Source organism: Toxotes jaculatrix, chromosome 6, assembly GCF_017976425.1.
Source record: "Toxotes jaculatrix isolate fToxJac2 chromosome 6, fToxJac2.pri, whole genome shotgun sequence".
Lineage (NCBI taxonomy): Eukaryota > Metazoa > Chordata > Actinopteri > Toxotidae > Toxotes > Toxotes jaculatrix.
In genome coordinates, this window is record NC_054399.1 from 6,268,979 (window position 1) to 6,290,831 (window position 21,853).

Consider the following 21,853-nt stretch of genomic DNA (forward strand, 5'->3'; position numbering starts at 1 on the left):
GGAAAAAAAACTTATAATTTAAATTTAAAACTTTATAAATTTACAAATTAATATAAATGTCCTTTTCCAGGACTTAGTTAACTTTTAATTAGTCTAATAAGGTGTGAAAATGTTGTGTGAGGTCATATAAGTGCCCGGTGTCTGGCGCTGGAGGGCATGGATCATTTCCCGACTCTGAAAATTGAGTCAGAGTCAAACTGTGTCCTGCCCTGGCTTATTACTGGCTGAGAGGATCGCCCATCCCAGCAGCATAATTCCATCTGGGCTAAATATTTATACAGAGGGGGAACGACATCACTTACCCACAACACATTCATTCACATAAGGGAGGGCTACTTCCAGAGCTGAGTTAGAGTGATCCACTCTGTTTGCCAGAGGAACATCACTTCGCCTTGCTGATATTTGCTCAGACAAGTTTTCAGAAGAAGGTTTTGTACTAACCAGAGTTCACAATGAGCTTTTTGATTTTTGTTTTTGGGGTGATTCTCACTTTGTATCAGATCGGGAGTACTCCGGCCAGTGGTGAGTGGACTTTTTTTGTTTTTTTTGAAAAGGTTTGACCACAGTGTGTCATGCTTTTGAAATAGTGTCATGAATCTTCTTGTGGTTATCATAGTCAGGGACTTTTTTCCAGCATTCATTTTTATATTCTACCGTTTCCACAGCCTCGTCTGAGCCTTCTGACTCTGTTTAAAAAAATGTTTTCTAAAAAAGTTAGTTATCTGTTCTCTTGTATGTTCTTTGTATCTATAGCCATATAAATATGTATATGCAATTTTACTACTTGTGAAAACATCCGAGCAGACAGGTGCTACATATCAGCATTTTTATAATAGAAAAAAAAACCCAATACTGTTATTTCAGAATTAGCTGGTTGTGGTAAATCTGACTGATGTCAGGGTTAGGCCAATAGGCAGCGATTCAGAAATATCTAATACACTTTTTATGTCTTTACATATATATTTTATATGAGTTAGAGTTAATTTAATTGTTTTTCGTGTGTATTTATTCCACTACTTCTAGCTGGAATGTGCTGGCTGCAACAGAGTCAAGACCAAAGGTGCGACATGGTGCTGATGAGAGGGGTGACCAGAGAGGAGTGCTGTGCCGGGGACCGCCTGGACACAGCGTGGTCCAACACCAGCTTGCCCATGAATGAGGTCAGCCTGCTGGGCTTCCTGGGAATTGTCTCCTGTAAACCATGCAAAGGTAAACAAACAAACATTTAAAAAGCTAATTAGTTGAATCGGCCAAGTGCCTCAAGTTGAAAGAATAGGTTTCTTGTGCATTGCTTTGATTTATCTCTGCGGGGCATAGTATTAGTCACTGCATCTAAAGTTAAATGCTGTATTAAAATGCTTTAAACCCACATTTAAACCCACAATAACATTCCAGATAAACTTGAAAAATTTGACTGGACTCAGGTTGCTTACAGTCAGAGGGTATTTTTCAGGTAAGTACAGGGAGTTTTAATCACTCCTTAGACTTCATTTACAAACTTAAAACAGAAGATTTCAGAGTTATAATGAATAAATTGGCTATTCCTTTACAGAAAATAACTCTTGTAGCTCCTGGAGAGTCAGTGAAAGTTAATTTGAACCATTTCATTTGTGAATCAAGATATTTAGACAATGAGTTCCTGATGTAGCTAACTAACAAAATGCAGACGTGGATTGAGGAGAGGCGTTCCACATAACTCCACCCGGCTGTCCTGAGACGCTTCCTCCCCTGGAATCTCTGCAAGGTTCATTCAGGTTCACTTGCAGATAAATTCTCTTTTCACTTGCGCTACGTGATCATAGGCCAAATATGTGATTTTCTCCATGCTGATAAGTTCCAGTAAAAATCTAGGTACTGTCATTTTTAGGAAAACACACCCAACCATAGCCCGGGGTTTTCTTCTGGCCTCATCACATGGTTTAAGAGACACAAAGATGTGGGTTGTATCTAGATAAACTTGAAATAAGCTGAGAGACCACAGTCAAAGGTAGTCTACAGTTTTATAAAAATGATTCTCACATAAAGCTAAACAGCTGTATCACATGGAAAAAGAGTTTTCCAAAAGTTGGTAGAATCAGAACCTCCATCCTTTTTCCTCCGTCTTCTCTTCTTTCATTATGTTTTAACTTTTTCCAAAGCTATTTAAAAAAAGGAGCCCTGTTTGCTCCCATGAACAAAAGTAAAAAAAAAAAAAAAAACATTCCTGCAGGCTGGAATAAATGCCTGCCACATGCCCAAATGTCTGGGACTCATAATGTGCAACACTATCTTGATCATTTGGTATTCTGCGGGAAGAAAATGATGGTATGTCACGTAAATAAAGGCTTGTCAATTCAGAGAAAGACACCAATATCATCCTAAGACTGCAGGTTTGTTTTCAGATGTCCCACATATTGCTAGAGAAAAAAAAAGAGAGCCACTGATAGAAAGCAGCAGATAGACCAGGAGAGCTATGGAATAAAACAGGATATTGAAGCACTGGTAGAGGCAGGAAATAAGTCTGTGGTTGTTTACAGAATCCTCTGGACTCAAAGCTGATCAGGCATCATCTCTAAAGACTCCTGGGAAGAGACCTGTATGTATGGTCTACTGTTGACTTGGCATTGTGTAGGATTACAGTTCCTCCTGAGCTCTGACATTATGGGGTGTCAGAAGAGCCCAGGGCTTCCTCGTTTCTCAGCTGGTAAACTTCTCTGACAGCAATTTGAACTCCGTCTACCTCGGAGTCCTTCCATCCCTCTACAGGAGCTTAGCACATTCTGTGGTGCAGCCGTACACATTGATCTGTTATGAAAACACATCAGCCTCACATTCCACCAGATGAGGCACCCCTGTGTGTAATGGTCAATAAAGAGATGTGATTATTGTAAATATTGTGCAAGGTGAAAATCGTGTTACTGTCTGGGAAAGCCCCAGATTTCAAGCTTGTTTTGTATGAAAATGCCTGTGGGTCACCTGATGTCTGCAGACTTGTTAATACAGTAACATAACACTGACACTGTGCAGTGGTCACGCACATTTGAAACCACTCGCTGTGCTTTTGTAGAGACTTGTGAGGGAGTCAGATGCAGTCCCGGGAAGGTTTGCAAGATGAAGACGGGAAGGCCTCAGTGTGTGTGCTCTCCAGACTGCTCTCATATTTCCCGGAAGCATGCTGTGTGTGGCAGCGATGGAAAGACATATAAGGATGAGTGTACTCTGCTGATGGCCCGCTGCATGGGACACCCAGACCTGGAGGTCATGTACCAAGGAGAGTGCAAAAGTAAGCACAGTTCATGCATTCATCTAGTTTGTCAGATTCCCACACTGAGCTGTTCTGGACAAAATCTAAATAATGGCATTGTCTTTAACTGACGATCTTATTTTCTTTGTGCCTTGCACAGAGTCATGCTCCAACGTGGTGTGTCCAGGAACTCACACCTGCGTGACCGACCAGACCAACAGTGCTCACTGTGTCATGTGCCGCACGACACCTTGCCCAATACCCATGCCGTCTGAGCAACCGATCTGTGGCAACGACAACATCACTTACCCCAGCGCCTGCCACCTCCGCCGGGCCACCTGCTTCCTCGGCCGCTCCATAGGAGTCCGCCACTACGGCCACTGCAACAGTAAGGCTACAAAAATACCCATCACCTCCTTCTTCACCTGGTTTCACCTGTACTGATATAAACAATCATGATGATGCAGGTACTTTTTTGCTGTCTGTCATTCGTACAGATCCCCCTCGGAAAGCTCACAATTTCGAAGGCAGTGAGGAAAACGCAGTCTAGGCGGGCGATTCCTGACGCAGCCCTTTTCAAGAGATGAGTTGGTTTCCAAATGTCACACCACTAGCTTCCCGTGATGACCTCTTCTTTTGACAATCACTTCCCCTCCCCCTTGTACACAGAACGACGATACATTTAACATGGAAGACCTCGGCTGGAAGACACACTTTGGCGTAACTGCCTCAAAAAGAGCAGCAAAAACCCCTGTGAGCAGTTTGTGTTGATCTTGTGTTAGTTTGGAGGGTAGAGGCAGAGGAGAGCATGTGTCTCGAGACAGAAATGTCTCATGAGCTCTTTGGGAGATGTGTGCATATTGTAAATAGAATACCACTACTATTTATTGGAGAAGGTATCAAACTCTATTTATGTTTTTATCTTAGTAACAACTCCATATATCCTTGGGAAAGCTGATGGAAAAAAATGTATTTATTGTGTTTTGTTTATTGTATATGTACAATAGCGGCCACTGGCATTGGCATTTTACAACTTTTTACAGTTTTTACAGTCTCCATTTCCCACAAACAAACAGTTTTCCCTCTTAAGCTGATGGAAAGCAACGCTAATTTGTTTGGAAAGTTGATACCACTTCATAGCCTGCCAGTGACATTTCAATCCACCACAGACAAGAACAAGACAACTACAGCTGTACTGTATGTACTCTAGCTTTTGTCTGGGACGTGAGGAAGGGGTTCAGCCTAAACAAACCTGTATAGTCTCTCTCCCTTTCTCGCCTCCCACATGTTTACTCTGGATCCTGATCCAAACTCTCAGCCACCCGCTGATCACTAAAATTAACAGTTTGGTTGTGTTTGTGGTAGTCTCAGAAGACTGTTGGTACAACCCCAAGGCCCCTACAATACCTCCTCTGTTGAACACTTGGCTTTGTTTTGTAAATGCATTTTTGTAGGTCATGCTAGTTCATTCCAATGCTGTTTTGCTGCTTTGAATTGATTGGATTTTTTTTTTTTTTTTTTTGAAAGAACTTACTGGACAGACAAATGTAATTAGCATCGTCTGATTGAAAGGAAAATTTAATTTGTCTGGGAAAGGACTGCAATTTAGGCCAACTGAACATACCTGATTATACTGCCATCCGAGATGAGTCAATTTGTCCGGTGTTGACACTGGTAAACTTGGTAGACATCAATGCAAATGGCCAAGTGATTGGATTTAATCTTTAAACTCAAAGCAGATGTCTGGATACTTTTAATAATCTTTATAGTGTATTATGGAACATTTTAATGACTCTCCTGTAAATAACAGTCTCATGTGTACCTACCTGTGTACCTACTGTGAAATCTGAATGATAAATGCATCAACATATTTTTGTATTTTTGTACTGCCACTTCAAAACAACATAAAGTTTAATATTTGTCACAGTGTGTCCTCATTCTTTTAGAAGAGTAGCACAGTTGATTCTTGGCCATAGAGTATGATTTGCAATCTGCTTTTCCGATTATATCTCAGCTCACCTCCACATGTTGGTTGAAATATAATACAGTACATTTAATAAAAATACGCACAATTCTCAACTGTGAAACTGAGTCTGACAAGCTTTTTATAATATTTGGATTTTTCTAAACTGTGTCACAGTCTTACTCATAGCCACTTCCAGTGAAAATCATACTTGCACCCTTAAGGGATCTGGACAGAGTTCCTCTCATGCTGGTTTTTAGGATGATGGGTCAGGTTCCAGTAGCCAGCCAGGCACTCAGTCTATCCGTGCAGTGGTTAGACCTTCTCTCCTGTGCGTGCGGTGGCTGAGTCGCCTTTCTGACAGGCCCCTCAAGGGTCCATGTGAAAAGCACTGGAGAATCGAATCCAGGCCGGGCAGCTTTTCTCTCCTGTCTCCTCAGGGATATCCCCCTGTTCTGAATTGGGTGGGAGGGGTTAAGGGGATGGAGGGCAAAGGAGCCCAGGAATGAATGTTTCGAAGTGCTGAGGCCTGGGTACTGACTCACTTTCCTGTGTAAAGTACCTCCCTTGTTTTTCTGCCTTTCTCTCTCCCGTCTCCAAATCCTGCGCTCCGCCATGTAGCAGCATCTGGTTCAACTTTAGGGAGATGTTTATATTCCTGTCCAAGTGCCCTTTTATTACACTGGGAATGGAATTAGATGTTTTGTTAGTTCGAACAAGGCAAATAACAATGCCACTGAAGGTCTGTTGCTGTGCCCACACATAAAACACACCGAATTTTGGCTTGTTTCCTGAATTTATCTTTTAATGTTTTCTGTATATTGTGTATAAAATCATGTACGACTGATATGATCCAAAGACATTTGTTGAGAAACTTTGACGCCAGTGCTGTGACACAAACGTGTTGGTCAGATTTTGTCATCAGGCATGCAGACATGAGCTCAGTGTGGCCAACTGGACTCGTCTGGGCAGCGGAAGCCTCTGGTCTGATGAGGCACTCAACCCAGTTTAGTTTTTCATTTTTGGGATTAATGCATAGAAAATCCTTAAAAACCTTTACTGTCTAATAAACACCTCATTATGTAAGAGGTATGTTAAGCCAAATACTCCCATACCTTTACGAGTGCAAGCCATCTGTAAATTCCCCTGTGACCCACAGAATAAACTCACCAATAGTCTTGCCATAGTTTAGTAAGTGGCAACCCCGCAGGAATTTGCAATGAACAGCCACTAAATTAAAGCATTTGCCACATTTTCGGGTACATATGTTGAAATGGCTGTGGTCTTCCAGTAAAATACACAAGTGAAAAATGAGTTGAGGCAGCAGTTTTGGTACATGTATCTGGACAAACTGTCCCAAGAGGTGCGTGTTTGTTGAAGACAAATAAAATCCCATTTGCTCTTGTCATTATGACTGTGTAATACATTCACCAGAAACAAGCTGTATATCATTACCGCACAGCCCTCTGACTGATGTCGGATAAGATGGGTCTCTGTCACACCAACGGTGGTAATGACATGACCACGGAGTAAACCTATGAGCCATTTCAGAGCTATTCTAATTACACTCAACACGAGAGCTCTGGAATTCTCTGCCCACTTTACTCCATGTTTCATCGTTTTTTTTTTCTATAGTTATGGTTTGTGGTATTGCCAATGAGCCTCACTTCCACTGGAACGTGGCTGTGTGTTTGTCTGTGTGTTTGAGTGTGTGGGTGTGAAGGTGGGTGCATCTCTCCTGCTAGAGCTCACCTGTAATAAGCATGGGATCAGCCGCGCACATTACATCACAACCTCTGGCTGAGTTGTTTATATCCTTTCAAACACATGGGGCCATAATGTGACGCCCACACTGACATTTCAGGGATGCGTAATCATCCGGCTCTGAAATGTCCAGCGTCTTTCTCAACGACATACACATGGTATCATTTCCGCCAACTTGCCATACTACTTCCAGTAAGTTAACAGCCAACATTTAGATCTGAAATGATGTTGTGATGAAACCAGGCACTGTGGAGTGTTTTCAGAGACCACCCACTCTCTGGATCGCGCCACTGGATTGTAAACAGCTCCGTCCCACAGCTGAAACCAATAGATATCAGATCCATCACTCCATCAGAATATATCTGCCTCAGACATTATTTCCCAGACTTGCTTTGCGGCACAGCAAGTCTTTAAATTTTCCACATGTGCATGATATTTAACTTCTGACAATTGATCATTATACTGACACAAGAGCCCACACTCCGGTCTTGCCATTTATACCATTACAGATGACGTTTTATGGATTTCTCGGAAACACTTTTTTGCATTTTACAATCTCTTGTCTAATATAATGTACATTTTATTGAGACGAAACACACGACCAACCGGATGTTGGTTTTTAATAGAGGAAAATGAAACTATTAAACTATTAAAGGTAATGTTCATGCTTTCAGAGCCTCAGGGTGGATGTCAGGAAAAGGACACTGCTTTAAGAAGAAGGTCCATCACTTGTACCTGGCAACAAAACTAAATGTTAATTTGCTCAAAGAAACTTTGCAGTGGAAATCTGAGCCCACTAAGTAATCTTACCTCATTGCTACCTTAAGCAACAACTGAAAATCCAAGCAGGTTTGCTACACGTGAGCAGTGTTTGTCAGTGATCTGGTCGGGATCAGATCATCAGCAACAAATCAGCAGAGCTAGGAAGTTGTGCAAATGCTAATTGTCCCAAATTATTCTTGGTGAATTGTTTTACTTCCTCATTGTGACCTCTGGGATGGCTTCTCCGCTCTGTGTGTGGTCCGGTCCACATGTTCTAGGTCTTACAGAAGCAAAATGTACTGGGAATACAACAAAATATACTGCAAACTTTGTAAAATATGTTAAAATATATGTACATACCAAATATTGATTGTAATCTGTGATGAATTCACTTTGTTATGGTATTCAATGAGCACTTAGGTACAGTCTGAGACTCCTTGAGGGTTTCTAAGTGTTTGGGAACACGTGTGCTTGAGTCAAGAATAATATATGAGATTGCTGCCTCCTGGACTTGGCACTGACATTATCATTGAATTAACTTCGGTTTGAGTTCATGTTGAAATATCAAGCCACATAACTGAAAACTCAATGAAGTGTGATAATTGTGCTGCATTTAGTCCCTAAAAGTGACTCAAATTGAGTCCAATTGTGCAATTTGAGGCTTGGAAGATTACCAGGCCATGACCATAATTTCACATCAGCTTTTCAGGTGGCTCTTACATAGAAACAAGACAGCAATACCTTTTTTATAAGCCTTGGCCCAGATACCTGCTTGTTTATCATGGAAAGTTGGTTGACCATTTAATTTGCTGTCATGCGTTAAGGTATGCCATGCAAATTCAGCAAAGATGAGAGTGGAAAAGTTTCCACGGTTCAGATTTCATCCGATTTTGTCCGCTCATTGTCAACAGCTTCTTTTAGTTGAACAGCTACAATAGACATTAGGACACACTTAATTAAATCATCTGTTAGGAGATCCTCTGCTTGTTGAAGTAAGACAGTGTACCACAAATGAACTCAAGAGGCCCATATGGTATCTATTCCCCCAGACTACAGAGCTGCACATCGTATAAACAGACTGATGGTCAGTTTCAGATTAGAGGAGTAACTGCACCCATGCATAATGTTAGAAGCCCCAGTGTTGTTTTGTGTGGACTGTGGATGCCACTAGATTCACCGTACAACTGCATGTGAACATACATAAACATGCATGCAGACAAACATGCAGATACTTGCACGTACTGTATGCACACAACAACACACCCTGGAAACCCACACAGAGGGACTACTGACATATCTACACCCATACTCTCATACACACAAACAGACACCCATTGACACATACACAAATATAAAGTGTGTGCCAAAAACAATACTCCAGATACTCCAGTAGGGAATTTTATACACAGTCCACTCACACACACAAACACTTGGTAATTGTCTCTTTTTGTCCTCATTTCACACTCAGCCACCTGCTAGGGAATTTCTTGTTGAAATGATATAGGCTTTGTTCTTTTCATTGGGAGTTCTCCTTGTCCCCTGTGTAGCTTTGTGGGTGGTGTTTCTAAATAAAATCTGCTGGGTAGAACAGATAACAGCATACTATCATTTGTGTCTTGTACTTTAAGTGCTTGTTTTTTCTTTGACTGCATGCTATATTGTATCATTCTGTTTTAGTGACTGATTGTTAATTATACTGTATTTATACAATGCACAAATTTCGGGCCATTCAGAAATTTTCTTCAAAATTACGTTTATCTAACCAGTGAGTGTTTATCACTTGAAAAGACTCAAAGTCATGCCAGGGGCTCCATGAAGGTGAAGGTATTTGGTCATAAACCAGTATTAGATAAATTAAATTGTTGATCCGATGATGGCCTTTGGATGAAAAGTTGAGGGGTTACCAGACCTTTTACGATTCTTCCTATGAGGAACACAAATATCTGTAGCAAATTTTATGATAGTCCATCCATTAGTTTTTGAGACATTTTATTTAAAAAAAAAAGCCAAAGTAAATCTCACAGTGGTGCTAGAGGAAAAGTCAGGGAACCAACTAAGTCAGTAGGTTTCATCCTGTGGGGACCATGAATGTCTGTACAAAATTGTGTGCCAGTCTATTCAATAGTTGTCAAGATATTTCAGTCCAAACAAAAGTGGCGGAAGTTGTCATTCCTAGAGCATCATTGTTGGCATGGTTAAAAAGTATTTAGGACTAAAAATCACCATGTAAGCTTAGTAAACACAAAGAGGCACTGATAGAGTGAACATGATCAGGACATATTACCACAATTTAATGAAACAATGGTTCAATAAAAATAGATAAAGTCAAACTGAACTGCTGAAACATCTGCAGTGAGTGACCACAAACACTCCTCTACAACAAAGATGGTTTAAACTAGGCGGCTAATTGTGCACATATGTTCCTCTAGCAACATCTATATTTTGTTAGCTGCTCAGTGATGTAATCTCAAACACTTGTGTACCAATGCAGTACCGAGGGATTTTGTTCTGGAACACAAGCAGAGCGGAAAAACACAGCACAGAACAGAAGGGATACCTGCTGTGTTCAGATATGAACATATACATGTTCACGGATGTGTTAGGTTTATTTTTTTAAAGACAGCTTTGTCCATCACTAATGTTGATCTTCACAGCCTTCTTGCTGTTTGTCCAGGGATCTTACGATGTGTGTGTGTGTGTGTGTGTGTGTGTGTGTGTGTGTGTGGGAGTGTGTCTGATGCACAGGTCTTGTGACACATGGCGTCAGACAGAGTGTGTCTGGAGGAGACAGAGTCTTCGATGGGTGGGACTGAAAACAAGTGACGCATGACTAAGAGGCCCAGGAAGTTCCAGCAGGCGGCTGTTATTGCTGAGTGTGTGTCTATGTGAGTGTTTATGTGTGTATGTGAGTGTGATTCGGGGGCCCAAAGGGACTGTGTGGGGCAATCCCGGCTGGAGTGTCTGGAAAAACTCTATGGAGTGACAAAAGCAGCAGTGTCCCTTGCAGCATATCTGTCTGCTGCCTTGGCTGCAACACTTTATTGCCTCTTAGAGCGTAATAGAAATTAAACTGTAAAAAGTAGGCTTAGAAAACAGCACTTATCCTATTGGCTAAGCCACTGTACATGGATGTATTCGTGCATGTGCATAAACACGCATGTGCGGTTTAAAAACTGCTAATATACAAAGGCAGGAAGAAATACAGTTAGTTGCTTCCACCACTTGCAGTGTTCTACAGCACGTGATCGGTTTTTCAATCCACAGAATGAAAACACCCAATATATTTGCACTTCCTTACATGCAGTGCAGGTCACTTGCAGAATAATGTGTTTTTTGGTCAGCATAGCCTAAATCCAGACTAGTAGTGACCTAAAACTACATGACGTGGAAGGTCACTCGGTTTGGGTAGAGTGGTTTTCTGCTGCTCACATGACCTGTCTCTGACCCACAGTCACTCACTCCCCAGACTGCATTGCTACAATGAGCATTCGACTGCGATGGCGTTGACGCACTGGGCACAGAGAGACAATAGCTTACCTCAGCCAGGCAGACATAGCAAACCTCAGTGCTATCAGACCCTCTCTAATCTCAGCCCATGGGACAGCCGTGTCTTTCCTGCTCCCACATGGTCACATCAGACACAACACATTAGGACATTAGGACCTAACTAGGTTACATTGTGAGCTCTGCTGTGCAGAAACATCCAGTCTGATTGTAACTAATCATATCCATCTTGTGCGTTGCAGGTTGGAAAATTAAGCCATTGGTTCTCTGAAATTTTGCAGTTGTTTACTACACATGAAACAGAAAAAAAGTGTTCTGCATAATACTGATATGGAGCAGTGTGTTGGCTGTATGGCTGATATTGGATACAACGTAGTTGTATGGCTATTTCCACATGTTTTTCTATCAAAACAGTACACCCATAAAACACCACAGGAGCTGGTTGCATCCAGAGATACTCTCTGAAACTGGACATTCGTTCATAAAGATCAGGCCAGACGGTTTGAGAGATGTGATTGGCTGGCGGGCAGTCGGGTGGGAACTCCTACTTACTCTCCACATGTTGTGCCAAGCACTGGAGGTACTCCAGACTTGTGTGACATGTTTATAGCTGTCAATCTGGAGTTATGGTAATCTCATTAAGAATACCTGTGAAAAAAAAATTGAGGATTTTTTAATTTACAACTTTGAAAATAAAAACAAAATTGGAAACAAAATAAAATTAATCATCGCCCCCTCCACCCCAGATCTTATGTAACCAAGTAATCTCTGAGACCTTCACTGCTATCTCAGTGCCGCCAGATAGCCTCCAGCGACAACTTGGTTGTGTTCACATAAAACGAGACAATGTCTTTCCCGTGTGAGAGGCTACTTATTTACCGTTTTCTGTCTCCGATTTGACACTTGATAAAATGCTTCCAACAACTCCTGTCAAATAATCAAGGACAAAATACAAATCCACTCTTGACAAGATGTGATGCTCAAAAACAGATGCTACACAACTTTTAAACACTTATAGTTTAAGCCCGTTGGGCTCAAGAGGTGGTTGACAGGAATCCAATGGAAAAGTTATGTGTCAAAATAAATCTAACGCTATGCCGAATTGCAAAAACACACCTCTGGTTTTCATGCAAACAGAGAGAACAGGGCAGGGGGGCTGAACCTGCAGGGATAAGACCCAAGTTCAGTGGAGACACAGTGTGGTGGTACGTGATACTGATTTGTTGGGGGTATCACATTATTCAGGTCTCCAGTTCTTTACTTTCCTGGAGCTTTTGCATTGGCATGTGCACATGGATAAGAGACAACTTAACCTGTTCCCAACACATGACAACCTGACTAGAGTTTCCAAAAGACTCCATGGGAAACTTACCAAGAGTGTAGTGAATTTTTACTATACACTCTGGCTACTGGCCTCAATGTGAAATACAGTGACACTCTTCAGCACTTGATACACAAAAGCACCACCATGTGGCAATATTTTTTATTTCATTGTTAGTGGTTGTCACATGAATACAAATTAATGTTTCTGTTCTTTACAGTGAAATAAACGATTTTTCTTTGTTTGTTTACTTATATTTACACTATTACAGTTAATTTAATAATATCCATGTTAAATTTTTACATCGATTTTAGTCTGTGATTGGAGAGCTTTTGTATCATTCATCCAGTAATGTTCCACTTTTATTTTTCTACTGAAGTCGACATTATTTTTACTCATTTACTAGATTTAAATATTATTTATGATGTAATGCAGCCGTTGAAATCACATGTTTGTCGTATTTTCTAGGAGGCGAACATTGTCCTATTCGGTGCTCCGTAGTCCTTCCCCCTCTCTACCTGTTTAGTAGCTAAAGATGGCTGAAGCTCCTCCATGGCCCAGTCGGTTCTTCTGTCACAGATGCTCTGCAGAGATCAGTCCTCGGCTTCCCGTAAGTACCACAGACAGAAAGTAAAGGCAGGGACAGTTGGACAAATGAGAAACGAGGTTGTCTTGTTGTTACTTTACTAGAAATCGTTGTAGCAGCGGCGTCAGCTGTTAGCATGCTAACAGTATTAGCTGGCTCCTGCGAGCTCCCGTTTATCTCGCTAACGTTACTCAGTGTTAGTTAGCTTGTTATCAAAGTAGTGGATCAGCGTGTATGTAAACACGAACTGCTCAGTCATTACACACAGAGTACTGCTACCTTCCTTGAATAATTTGTCACAGGCTTTCTCGGAATCTTTTGTTAATTAATGTGGGTTTACGAGGCTTACTAGCCTAACGGTTAGCTGTATTCCCTAGCACTAACGTTAACTGTAACACTTTCATCGCATCTAACGTTAATTGTCGACTTAAGACATTTTTAAATGAAACGCTGTTAACACTAGTTTCCCTCAAGACTTTGTTCACTAGACTGTTAATCACTTATGTGAATGATTCAGCGGCAACAATGCTACTGCGTCCTTTTCTTGTTTTGCTATTCAGTAAGGTACACAAGTGGCCTGCCTGTTACAGGCTAGAATGATCTGTCATAGAAGTGTACATGTGCCCTTCACAATGTGAAAGATCAGCCACAGGTTTCTGTAGGGTGCTGGCAATAACCTGTGGTCGCATAACGCCTCAAACAACTGTGCAACCGCTGGTTTTATTGATTAGAGTAGCCAGTGTATTAGTTTATTTTGTCATTTCAGCTACATAAATGCAGCTGAACGACATTGTTTCCTAAGGGATCAGGGTGTTAAAAAAACCAAAATGTAAACAAAAATATTTATATAACCACATAAAAATGATGTGTGTGTGTGTGTTTGTATTATCTAAGAAGTGTGTCGAATTGTAGGTTGCTTTAAGCCTGGGAGAAGATGCTGTTGTTCATTTTGGCAGGTTGGGCCGATCTTGTCTGTAAATAGGTAGAAAGAGTCCTTTAGGGTCCTCAAGATTTTTTTTTTTTGGAAACATTTGCTAAAGGGTCTCATGGGTGTGCAGACTACAGTTCCTAGACCAGATAGTGACACAGCTGGTCAGGACACTTTCAACAGTTCCAAAAGAAGGTGGTTAGGTGGGGGGTGGGAAAGTCTTCTCTGGCAGTGCATCCGCTCTTGAGCCCTCTTGTCCAGAATGGTTATGTTAAAGGACCGTGAGAGATCATCAGTCATGTGCACTCCAAGAGGTCTTGTGTTTTAGTACCACAATAATTGGGGCATACCTTCTTATCTTAAAGCTTGCCTGAGAGAGGAAGATAGGAAGGTCTGTTAGCCAGACAAACTTATGTCAGACTCCTGGACTGAAAATAACCTGTATTTAGTCAGGCTGGTTTCTGCCAAAAGAGTTTAAATCAACAAAATTCAATGTCAAATTCACACAGCTTTTACTTCTGGACTGCTGCTTTACTGTGCTTTTTCTAGGTCAGAGCCAAACAAAAAGGATAACCATCATCTGTCTTCTTTATCCCTCTGTCTGGCTAAGCTACTGTTTGTTCTTGTATTTCTTTTGTATTGTTTGTTTACAGGAGTATACATGCCCAAGATGTGAGTCGGGGTTTATTGAGGAGCTGCTGGAGGAGAGAAGGTGTGCAAATTGGCCATAATTTACCACATCAAAGGGAGCCTTTGTTGATTTATTTTTTTTTAACAATGTCTGAGGCTTATACTGCATGTTTAAGAGACTGCCAACATTTACTGTGGTCTTATCTTTATACGTTTGGCCATCATTCCTAACAGTTACCTCACTCACTAACCACATTTAGGACAGAACCACTCCGCAAAACTCAGGTTTATATCAGCACCTGCGGGGACTCCCAGCATAGACTTTGTATTTTATTGGTATTACATGGTATTACACTTAAAGTTGGAAACACAACCACTACATTTCAAATGGGAAACAAAACGTGGGACAGCGAGGATGAGGGGAAGAAATAGGACTCAGGAAAACATGTTATCATAATTGTTAAGAATGATGGTAACTGACACGTGGTGGGAAAAAAAATAGTTCTTTTTTAATTGTTACTAAGTCTACACATAACCTGTCAACAATCTGTTCCCTGTTTAGTGCTGACAATGGCTCCATGTCTACCATCTCCAGCGGGCCCCAGAACCAGCAACCATTTGAGGTTTCTAGCTCATTTTACTCAGACACTCTCTCTCTCTCTCTCTCTCTCTCTCTCTCTCTCTCTCTCTCTCTCTCTCTCTCTCTTTCTCTCTGTCACGTAACCTTCCTCTGCTCTCCTGCCCTGTTGCATAATAGAGTCAGCATTTATTAAAATTGTTACCATTGATTTTTTTTGCTGATCTGACACTGGACATGATGGAAGTCATTTTAAGGTTTCCTCTTCTGCTTTTTCAGCTATAGTCTTGCTCTTGAACAGAAATATTGTGTTGGGTAATTTGGCCGCTTTAACTTTGCCCAGTCAAAGTTTCCATTCTTAGCTTGATATGTAATTTATGTTGACGCTGTGAGGAGACATTTTACTGCAAAATATAATACAATTTCCCTATATAATAATAAATAATAAAAATGGGAGGCAGGCATTCTATAATATTTCCATTGGGGTGAAATTTGACCTGATAATCAAGTCAGGCGTGTTGTATTGACTATAAATAGTTCCTGTTAGCTTGAGGATGTGCTGATTTCTGCCATCAAGGTTACAACACTTAAGTTAGACCAGAGGTGTCCAAACTGTTCCACAAAGGGCCGTGTGGCTGTAAGTTTTTGTTCCAACCAAGCAGCAGCACACCAGATTCATTTAATCAGCTGATCTCACTCTTCAGACAGTTGATTGGTCAAACTGTGTCCTCTTGATTGGTTGGAACGAAAACCTGCAGCTACATGGCCCTTTGTGGAACAGTTTGGACACCTCTGAGTTAGACTGTCTTTTTTTTTTTTTTTTTTTTTTGTATATGCTTCTCCCAGAATGTGGACCAGCACTTGTTTACATTCCCTTCGGGCTATGGTCAGTTTGCCCTGGGCGTCTTCGATGACAGTTTTGACTTTGGGGCCGGACTGGGAACAGAGGACAACAGGGATGCTGAAAACAGGAGGGAAAGGGAAACGGCATCAAGGCAACGATATGGTGCTAGGCAACCGAGGAGTCGTCATGGTTCAAGACGACAAGCAGGGCGGCATGAGGGAGTTCCCACTTTAGAGGGGTAAGAAATATACTCTGACTTGTGGGATGGACCTCCCACTTGTGCTTGATTTATGGCGTTTGTCTCTAGTCAATCTTTCTCTGAGCTTCGTTTGACTCTTCCTTCATGTCTTCATATGTAGTGTAATTTCTCTTTTGCAATATCTGTGTTATCTGTGTGTTCTGTTTTGTAGAATCATTCAGCAGCTAGTGAATGGAATAATTGCACCAACTGCAATGCCAAATATTGGTGTTGGACCCTGGTGAGTCTTTGCAACAGAGCTTTAATAAACCAGAAAACAATTACTCAGTAATATGCACTTGGTTTCTTCTTGTTGGTCTAATGTTTTATTGTTTGTTTATTTATTTTAAAGGGGTGTTCTTCATTCGAATCCCATGGATTATGCCTGGGGTGCTAATGGACTAGATGCAATTATAACACAGGTACTTTTAAGACCCTCAAGTGGTTTCTGAACTTTTTTTTTTTTTTTTTTTTTTTAAAGGCTCTTTTTTTTAGATTTGTATTTTTAACTTTGAATTACATATTTAGGAAATTGTGTATAAGTGGTACATATAATGAAAAATATATGCCACAATTTCTTTTATGTTTTTTTCTTTCCTTTAGTTATTAAACCAGTTTGAAAACACAGGACCTCCGCCTGCTGATAGAGATAAAATAAAAAGTCTTCCTACAGTACAAATTACAGAAGAACATGTTGGTAAGTTAAAATAAATAGTAGTCAGCTGCTGTAATAATTTTATTATGCAGGGTTGTTAAGCAGTATAATTTTCTTCTAAATAGATTGTTGTTAGTTTTTACTACATTTTAGTATAATGAAGTACCATTTACCTAGCAGGAGACATACTGTTTCCTGAAATTGAAGTATATCAATTTCGATGGCATTAATGCCTTGGTAATTTAGTTTGATATCCGATACAAAGACGGCAGCAGTTCGATCCTGCCATGGAGAGTAAAAACATCTAATCTGGTTCTGCTGCGAAAAAAAATAAGCTAAGTCTAGTTTTGAGTAGGAGTAACTGCCATATCAGCCTTAGGCTCTTGTATTTACAGTTTGGTTAATTAGCGATGATGAAGTGTGGTTAAGCTAATTTAAAAAAAAAATTTTCTCAGTGTATGTAATAGTTCCTGTTGTCTTCCTTTGTATGGTAGCGCAGGGGCATGTTCCACCTGTTGACCATGTGGAAGCGGTGGGAAAAGACCTGTTAAACTGATTTTAAATCTTACCTTGTGGTGATAACAATCACTATGATTTCCAAAATCTCATTCTGAGTTTTGTAAACCAGGAGGTTGGCCATGAAAGAAATTACTAGATAATCAGACTATGCTTTATTCTATCGGTTGTCCAGAATGTAATTCACTGTTTTATCTGTTCACTTGAGAGAATATATTTTAAGTGTTATATTGTTATGATTTTCTGTTATTCAGCTTCAGGTCTGGAATGTCCAGTGTGTAAAGAAGATTACAGTGTTGGAGAGAATGTGAGGCAGCTTCCATGCAATCACATGTTCCACAATGACTGCATAGTACCCTGGCTGGAACAGGTATCACCTACTTAGTGCTCTTTCTACTTAAATATTCCCTTGTTGCTATCTGGAACTATGGGGAAACATCAGCAATAAGACTAAAACAGCCTCATGTTTTTGCCCCCTTTTTCCCCCAGCATGACACTTGTCCAGTGTGCAGGAAAAGCCTGAGTGGACAGAACACAGCAACGAACCCTCCAGAACTATCCGAGATGAACTTTACCTCCTCCTCTTCCTCCTCTTCATCCTCCTCCTCTTCTACCCCTCAGTCCTCAAGTTCGACCAGCAATGAAAACTCCACTGATAACTCCTAGAGACACATTTGTCCTTATCACCCTGTGAGCTGTTTATAGCTCCTAGGCTGCTTTACTTCAGAGCGGTGACCTCCAGTCTCTTCCTGTCCTAGGGTAGAGACCTGAGTGCATCTCACCAGGAGCACTCAAGCCTGACTCAGGGGTAAGTGATACATGAGGTCCAACCTGTTGCCCCCACCCTCATCAGGAATCTGAGCAAAGGAAGGGCAGAGGCCCTGCAGTGCAGCTTCTGTCAGAGAGGATGTAGAGGAGCACGGAAACTTAAAGGGGCTCGATCTGCCTGAATCACCTCATGCAGGGAAGAGAAAAAAAAGAAATCCAACAGTAAAGGAGTCTGGACAATAAGACAGTTGATGTTTTGTTTTTGTTTGTTTGTTTTTTTATCGCCACACTTGTGTGATTTAAAATGATCCACTTTTGCCAATGAACCAAAAAGAAAGTTACAGTTATTCCTTTTATAATTACTATACATATCTCACAGATAAAATGACCCAAAGTGCACTGTAGTGCACTGTTTAAGTGTGCACTCAAGATTCTTCATGGTTTGGAAAGATATTACATTTGATTCCTGTAATTCTCAAAAGAAAATGACAATAATTTATGGAATTATTTTATAGTCAGGATCTTCTTACAGTTTTAAGATTATCTGACACCACACAGGTACCATTGTTTGCACATGAAACGATGTGTCAAATTGCAGTAACAGGGATTTTTTTTTTGTTTTTTTTTTTAAATCTACAAGTCTAAAATGTGGATCAGCTTTTCACATTATACACTTAGAGATATTTCAGTGCATCTGTGCATTTTAACTTAAAGGTAAATTAAATATTTTCTAAAGTTGCCAGTTGAAAAATGATTGACTTGCAGTCTTGACAGTGTACAAAAAAAAAGAAAAAAAATGAAATGAAAATAAAGATGTTTGGGTGCTACCTCTCAAAATTCATGTAAAACATTTTCAGTCTGTGTATGTATGATATTCTTTGAAGGTCTAATCATGAGCGACTCAAGTCTTAAAATGGACCTGGAGACATTCCATGGTAAAAATTAAGCTCTTCTTTCAAGAACTGACAGTAACTACAAACTGTTTTTATTTTGTGTAAACACTGAGGGAGAGTTTTCTTTGCTGTACTCATTGTGTGCTGCTGTGGGTATGCACTAAATGGGAGTGCAAGAAATTTTCCAAAACCTGTTCACTGTTACAGCAGATACACTAAAATTGAACAAAAAATAGTGACATGTTTGTCCTAATACCAAATAAACAAAATAGTAGTATGGTAAACATATTTTGGCATACAGGTGAGTTATGAGCTGTGCTGTTCTGTGTTTCCCAGTATAAATTATTTGTTCCTCAAGTGTTGTCTTGCAGGCTCTTAGAACAACCAAGCAGGTAACAATAACATCATCAGCAAACACTGCTGGAAGTGATTTCAATGCATAATACGGTTTTGAGATTGTTTTGTACTTTCAAAGTAAGGTCTGGTCTGAAGGGATGCAGATAGTAAACACAGTCTATACTAAATCCTTTAATGGGCTGCTTGTCTGCTAAATATTTTCAATAAGCCAATAAATTCAACTTCCTTTTATTGTTTAGCCATATGGGTGTATTTCCTCCACATTGTACCTCTACTTGCCTCTGGAATTTAAGTTCAAAGGCCTTTAATGTGGGGGATTGTTGTTGTGGACATTTTGTCCATTGGTTTTAGGTGAAAGACAAATGGAAACACTTGACTTGTGCCTATGAGTTAGACTTTACAATGTGAAATAGCTGCCTCATATTCATAGTTTATTGTCAACTTTGTGCAAGTACAAAGTATTTGTGCCCTCTTTAACTATGCAGCTTGGAAAATAACAAGCTGTTTTATTATTTAGTTACTACATATCAGAATCTAGAGCTACCATTTTCGCTCTTTGAAATTGTGAATATGTAGATGAGAAGATTTTTTGTGAGTGCTGCAGCTTGAAGGTAAAATGTTTTTAGGTTTTGTGAATTTATGAAAAAATATCCTGTGACAGAGAAAACATCAAATATACAAAAATAAATTTTTAACAGATTGGCAGCATTTTATCTTTTTGGAAACCTCTTCTATTAGCATGGCACAGATAGATTGGGGATTTTCTAATATACTTTCTCACACATCTTCTCAAGCTCTTTAGAGTTGCCAGGGAGAATCTAGATGGTAATCTTAACTAAATTCTTCAGAATTTAAATAGGATTAACCACTGAACTGAGTCCAACACCGACATCTCCTGTTAACACAATAATTAACAATAGACCAAAGTCCAGTAACGAGTAAGTAAGAAAATCTCAGATCTACTAGCTGTCTTGAACATATCAAGCCTTCACTGTCTCACCCTGCTAACTCTTCTCCTTGCACTACATGCACAGCTTAATGTTAGATCTCTAACTAATAAGATGTTGATAGTTTATGACATCACTACTATTCAGAAATTGGACTATATACTAATAACAGAAACCTGGCTTGGTCAAAAAGAGCTGACTGAAACATCACCTGCTAACTATAATTTTGTACATTCCTCTCAGACTAATAGGAAGGGTAGATGGTTGCTGTTTTTAGCTGCAAGTCTGTTTCTTCAGGCAGTTTCCTGAGTTTTGAATATTTAGGTCTAGATGCTCCTTTAAACAGATAAATATTGATCGATTCATTAGTAAATGTTACAGTAATACAACTGATATATTTTCTAGGTTCACATGTACATTACCTTATCTTTCCATCATATGATGCCATGGTGGACATTATATATATGTTGTATGTTTATAACATATGAATGATACAGAAAAGGTTATTAATACCTCCCTGCAGACTGCCATTTTTCCTGCTTTTCTCAAGTGTTGTAATCTCACCTCTGCTGAAGAAAAACAATTTAGATCTAACTGTAATTAATAAGTACAGACCAGTTTCCAGTCTTCCCTTTCAAAGCAAAATACTTGAAAACAATTGTATACAGAACAACTGGATGAGGATCTTCAAGTTTCCAACATGTATGATACATAACCAGTCAGGTTGGTCTCAGAGCCAATCTTATCACAGAAACAGCTCTCACAAGAGTAATCAGTGACCTTACGATTAAGAGTGACTCACAAAGAACTTAAATTTTAATATTGCTTGATTTCACTGCTGCAATTGATGCTGTTGATCATGACATTTTAATTCAGAGGCTTTATGTTTCAGTCGACTTAGCACATCCTGTTCTTAACTGGTTTTCTCCTATATTTTTGCCTTTTGTCTTTCATTCGCCATTGCCATCAAGGTCCAGCAACTCAAAGACTTTTATGCTGTCCTAGTACTACTAATACTTTAAATATGTCTCATGTGTTTTATTTTTAATTGTTCTATTTCAATTGCGTCTTAATGAGGCTTTTTTCTTTTCCTCCAAACTCCAATTGTGATCCATGCGGTTATTTATCACTCTTCCACAACCTAAGGTTCTTAAATGGTGTGCTGAGTGTAATCTGAGTTTTTGTCTGTTTTTGTCATAGTTTTATAGGGATGACACTTAAATTGTTGTGAGTACTCAGCACTACAGAAATTAGAATTTTACCCAAGGAGATGAAACTCATGGTTCAGCTGTTTTTTACTGCAGACATTTCCCTACACTTAGTGGAAGTTTGTGCTGTTTGTGCTCTGACAAATTGTGATGATTGTGATTTTCCTTC

General features: G+C 40.0%; 2 protein-coding genes across 3 annotated transcripts; both read left to right on the forward strand.

Moving 5' to 3' along the window:
• The first annotated feature begins 314 nt into the window (after nucleotides 1–314).
• Nucleotides 315–5,147, forward strand: fstl3 (follistatin-like 3 (secreted glycoprotein)). 2 transcript variants are annotated; one of them, XM_041040843.1, is made up of 5 exons: nucleotides 315–522; nucleotides 1,024–1,209; nucleotides 3,047–3,262; nucleotides 3,384–3,611; nucleotides 3,691–5,147. In XM_041040843.1, exons 1-5 carry the CDS (start codon nucleotides 453–455, stop codon nucleotides 3,771–3,773), a joined length of 783 nt encoding a protein of 260 aa, XP_040896777.1. In that variant the 5' UTR covers nucleotides 315–452; the 3' UTR covers nucleotides 3,774–5,147. The 2 variants fall into 2 exon arrangements, with proteins under 2 accessions (XP_040896777.1, XP_040896778.1); XM_041040844.1 differs by having other exon boundaries at nucleotides 3,721–5,147.
• Nucleotides 5,148–13,034: 7,887 nt separating this feature from the next.
• Nucleotides 13,035–20,170, forward strand: LOC121182952 (E3 ubiquitin-protein ligase RNF126-like). Its single transcript, XM_041039643.1, has 9 exons — nucleotides 13,035–13,147; nucleotides 14,705–14,763; nucleotides 15,244–15,304; nucleotides 16,105–16,340; nucleotides 16,513–16,581; nucleotides 16,693–16,762; nucleotides 16,944–17,037; nucleotides 17,766–17,881; nucleotides 18,001–20,170. The coding sequence occupies exons 1-9, from the start codon at nucleotides 13,073–13,075 to the stop codon at nucleotides 18,175–18,177; spliced, it is 957 nt and encodes a 318-aa protein (XP_040895577.1). The 5' UTR covers nucleotides 13,035–13,072; the 3' UTR covers nucleotides 18,178–20,170.
• Nucleotides 20,171–21,853: the final 1,683 nt, after the last annotated feature.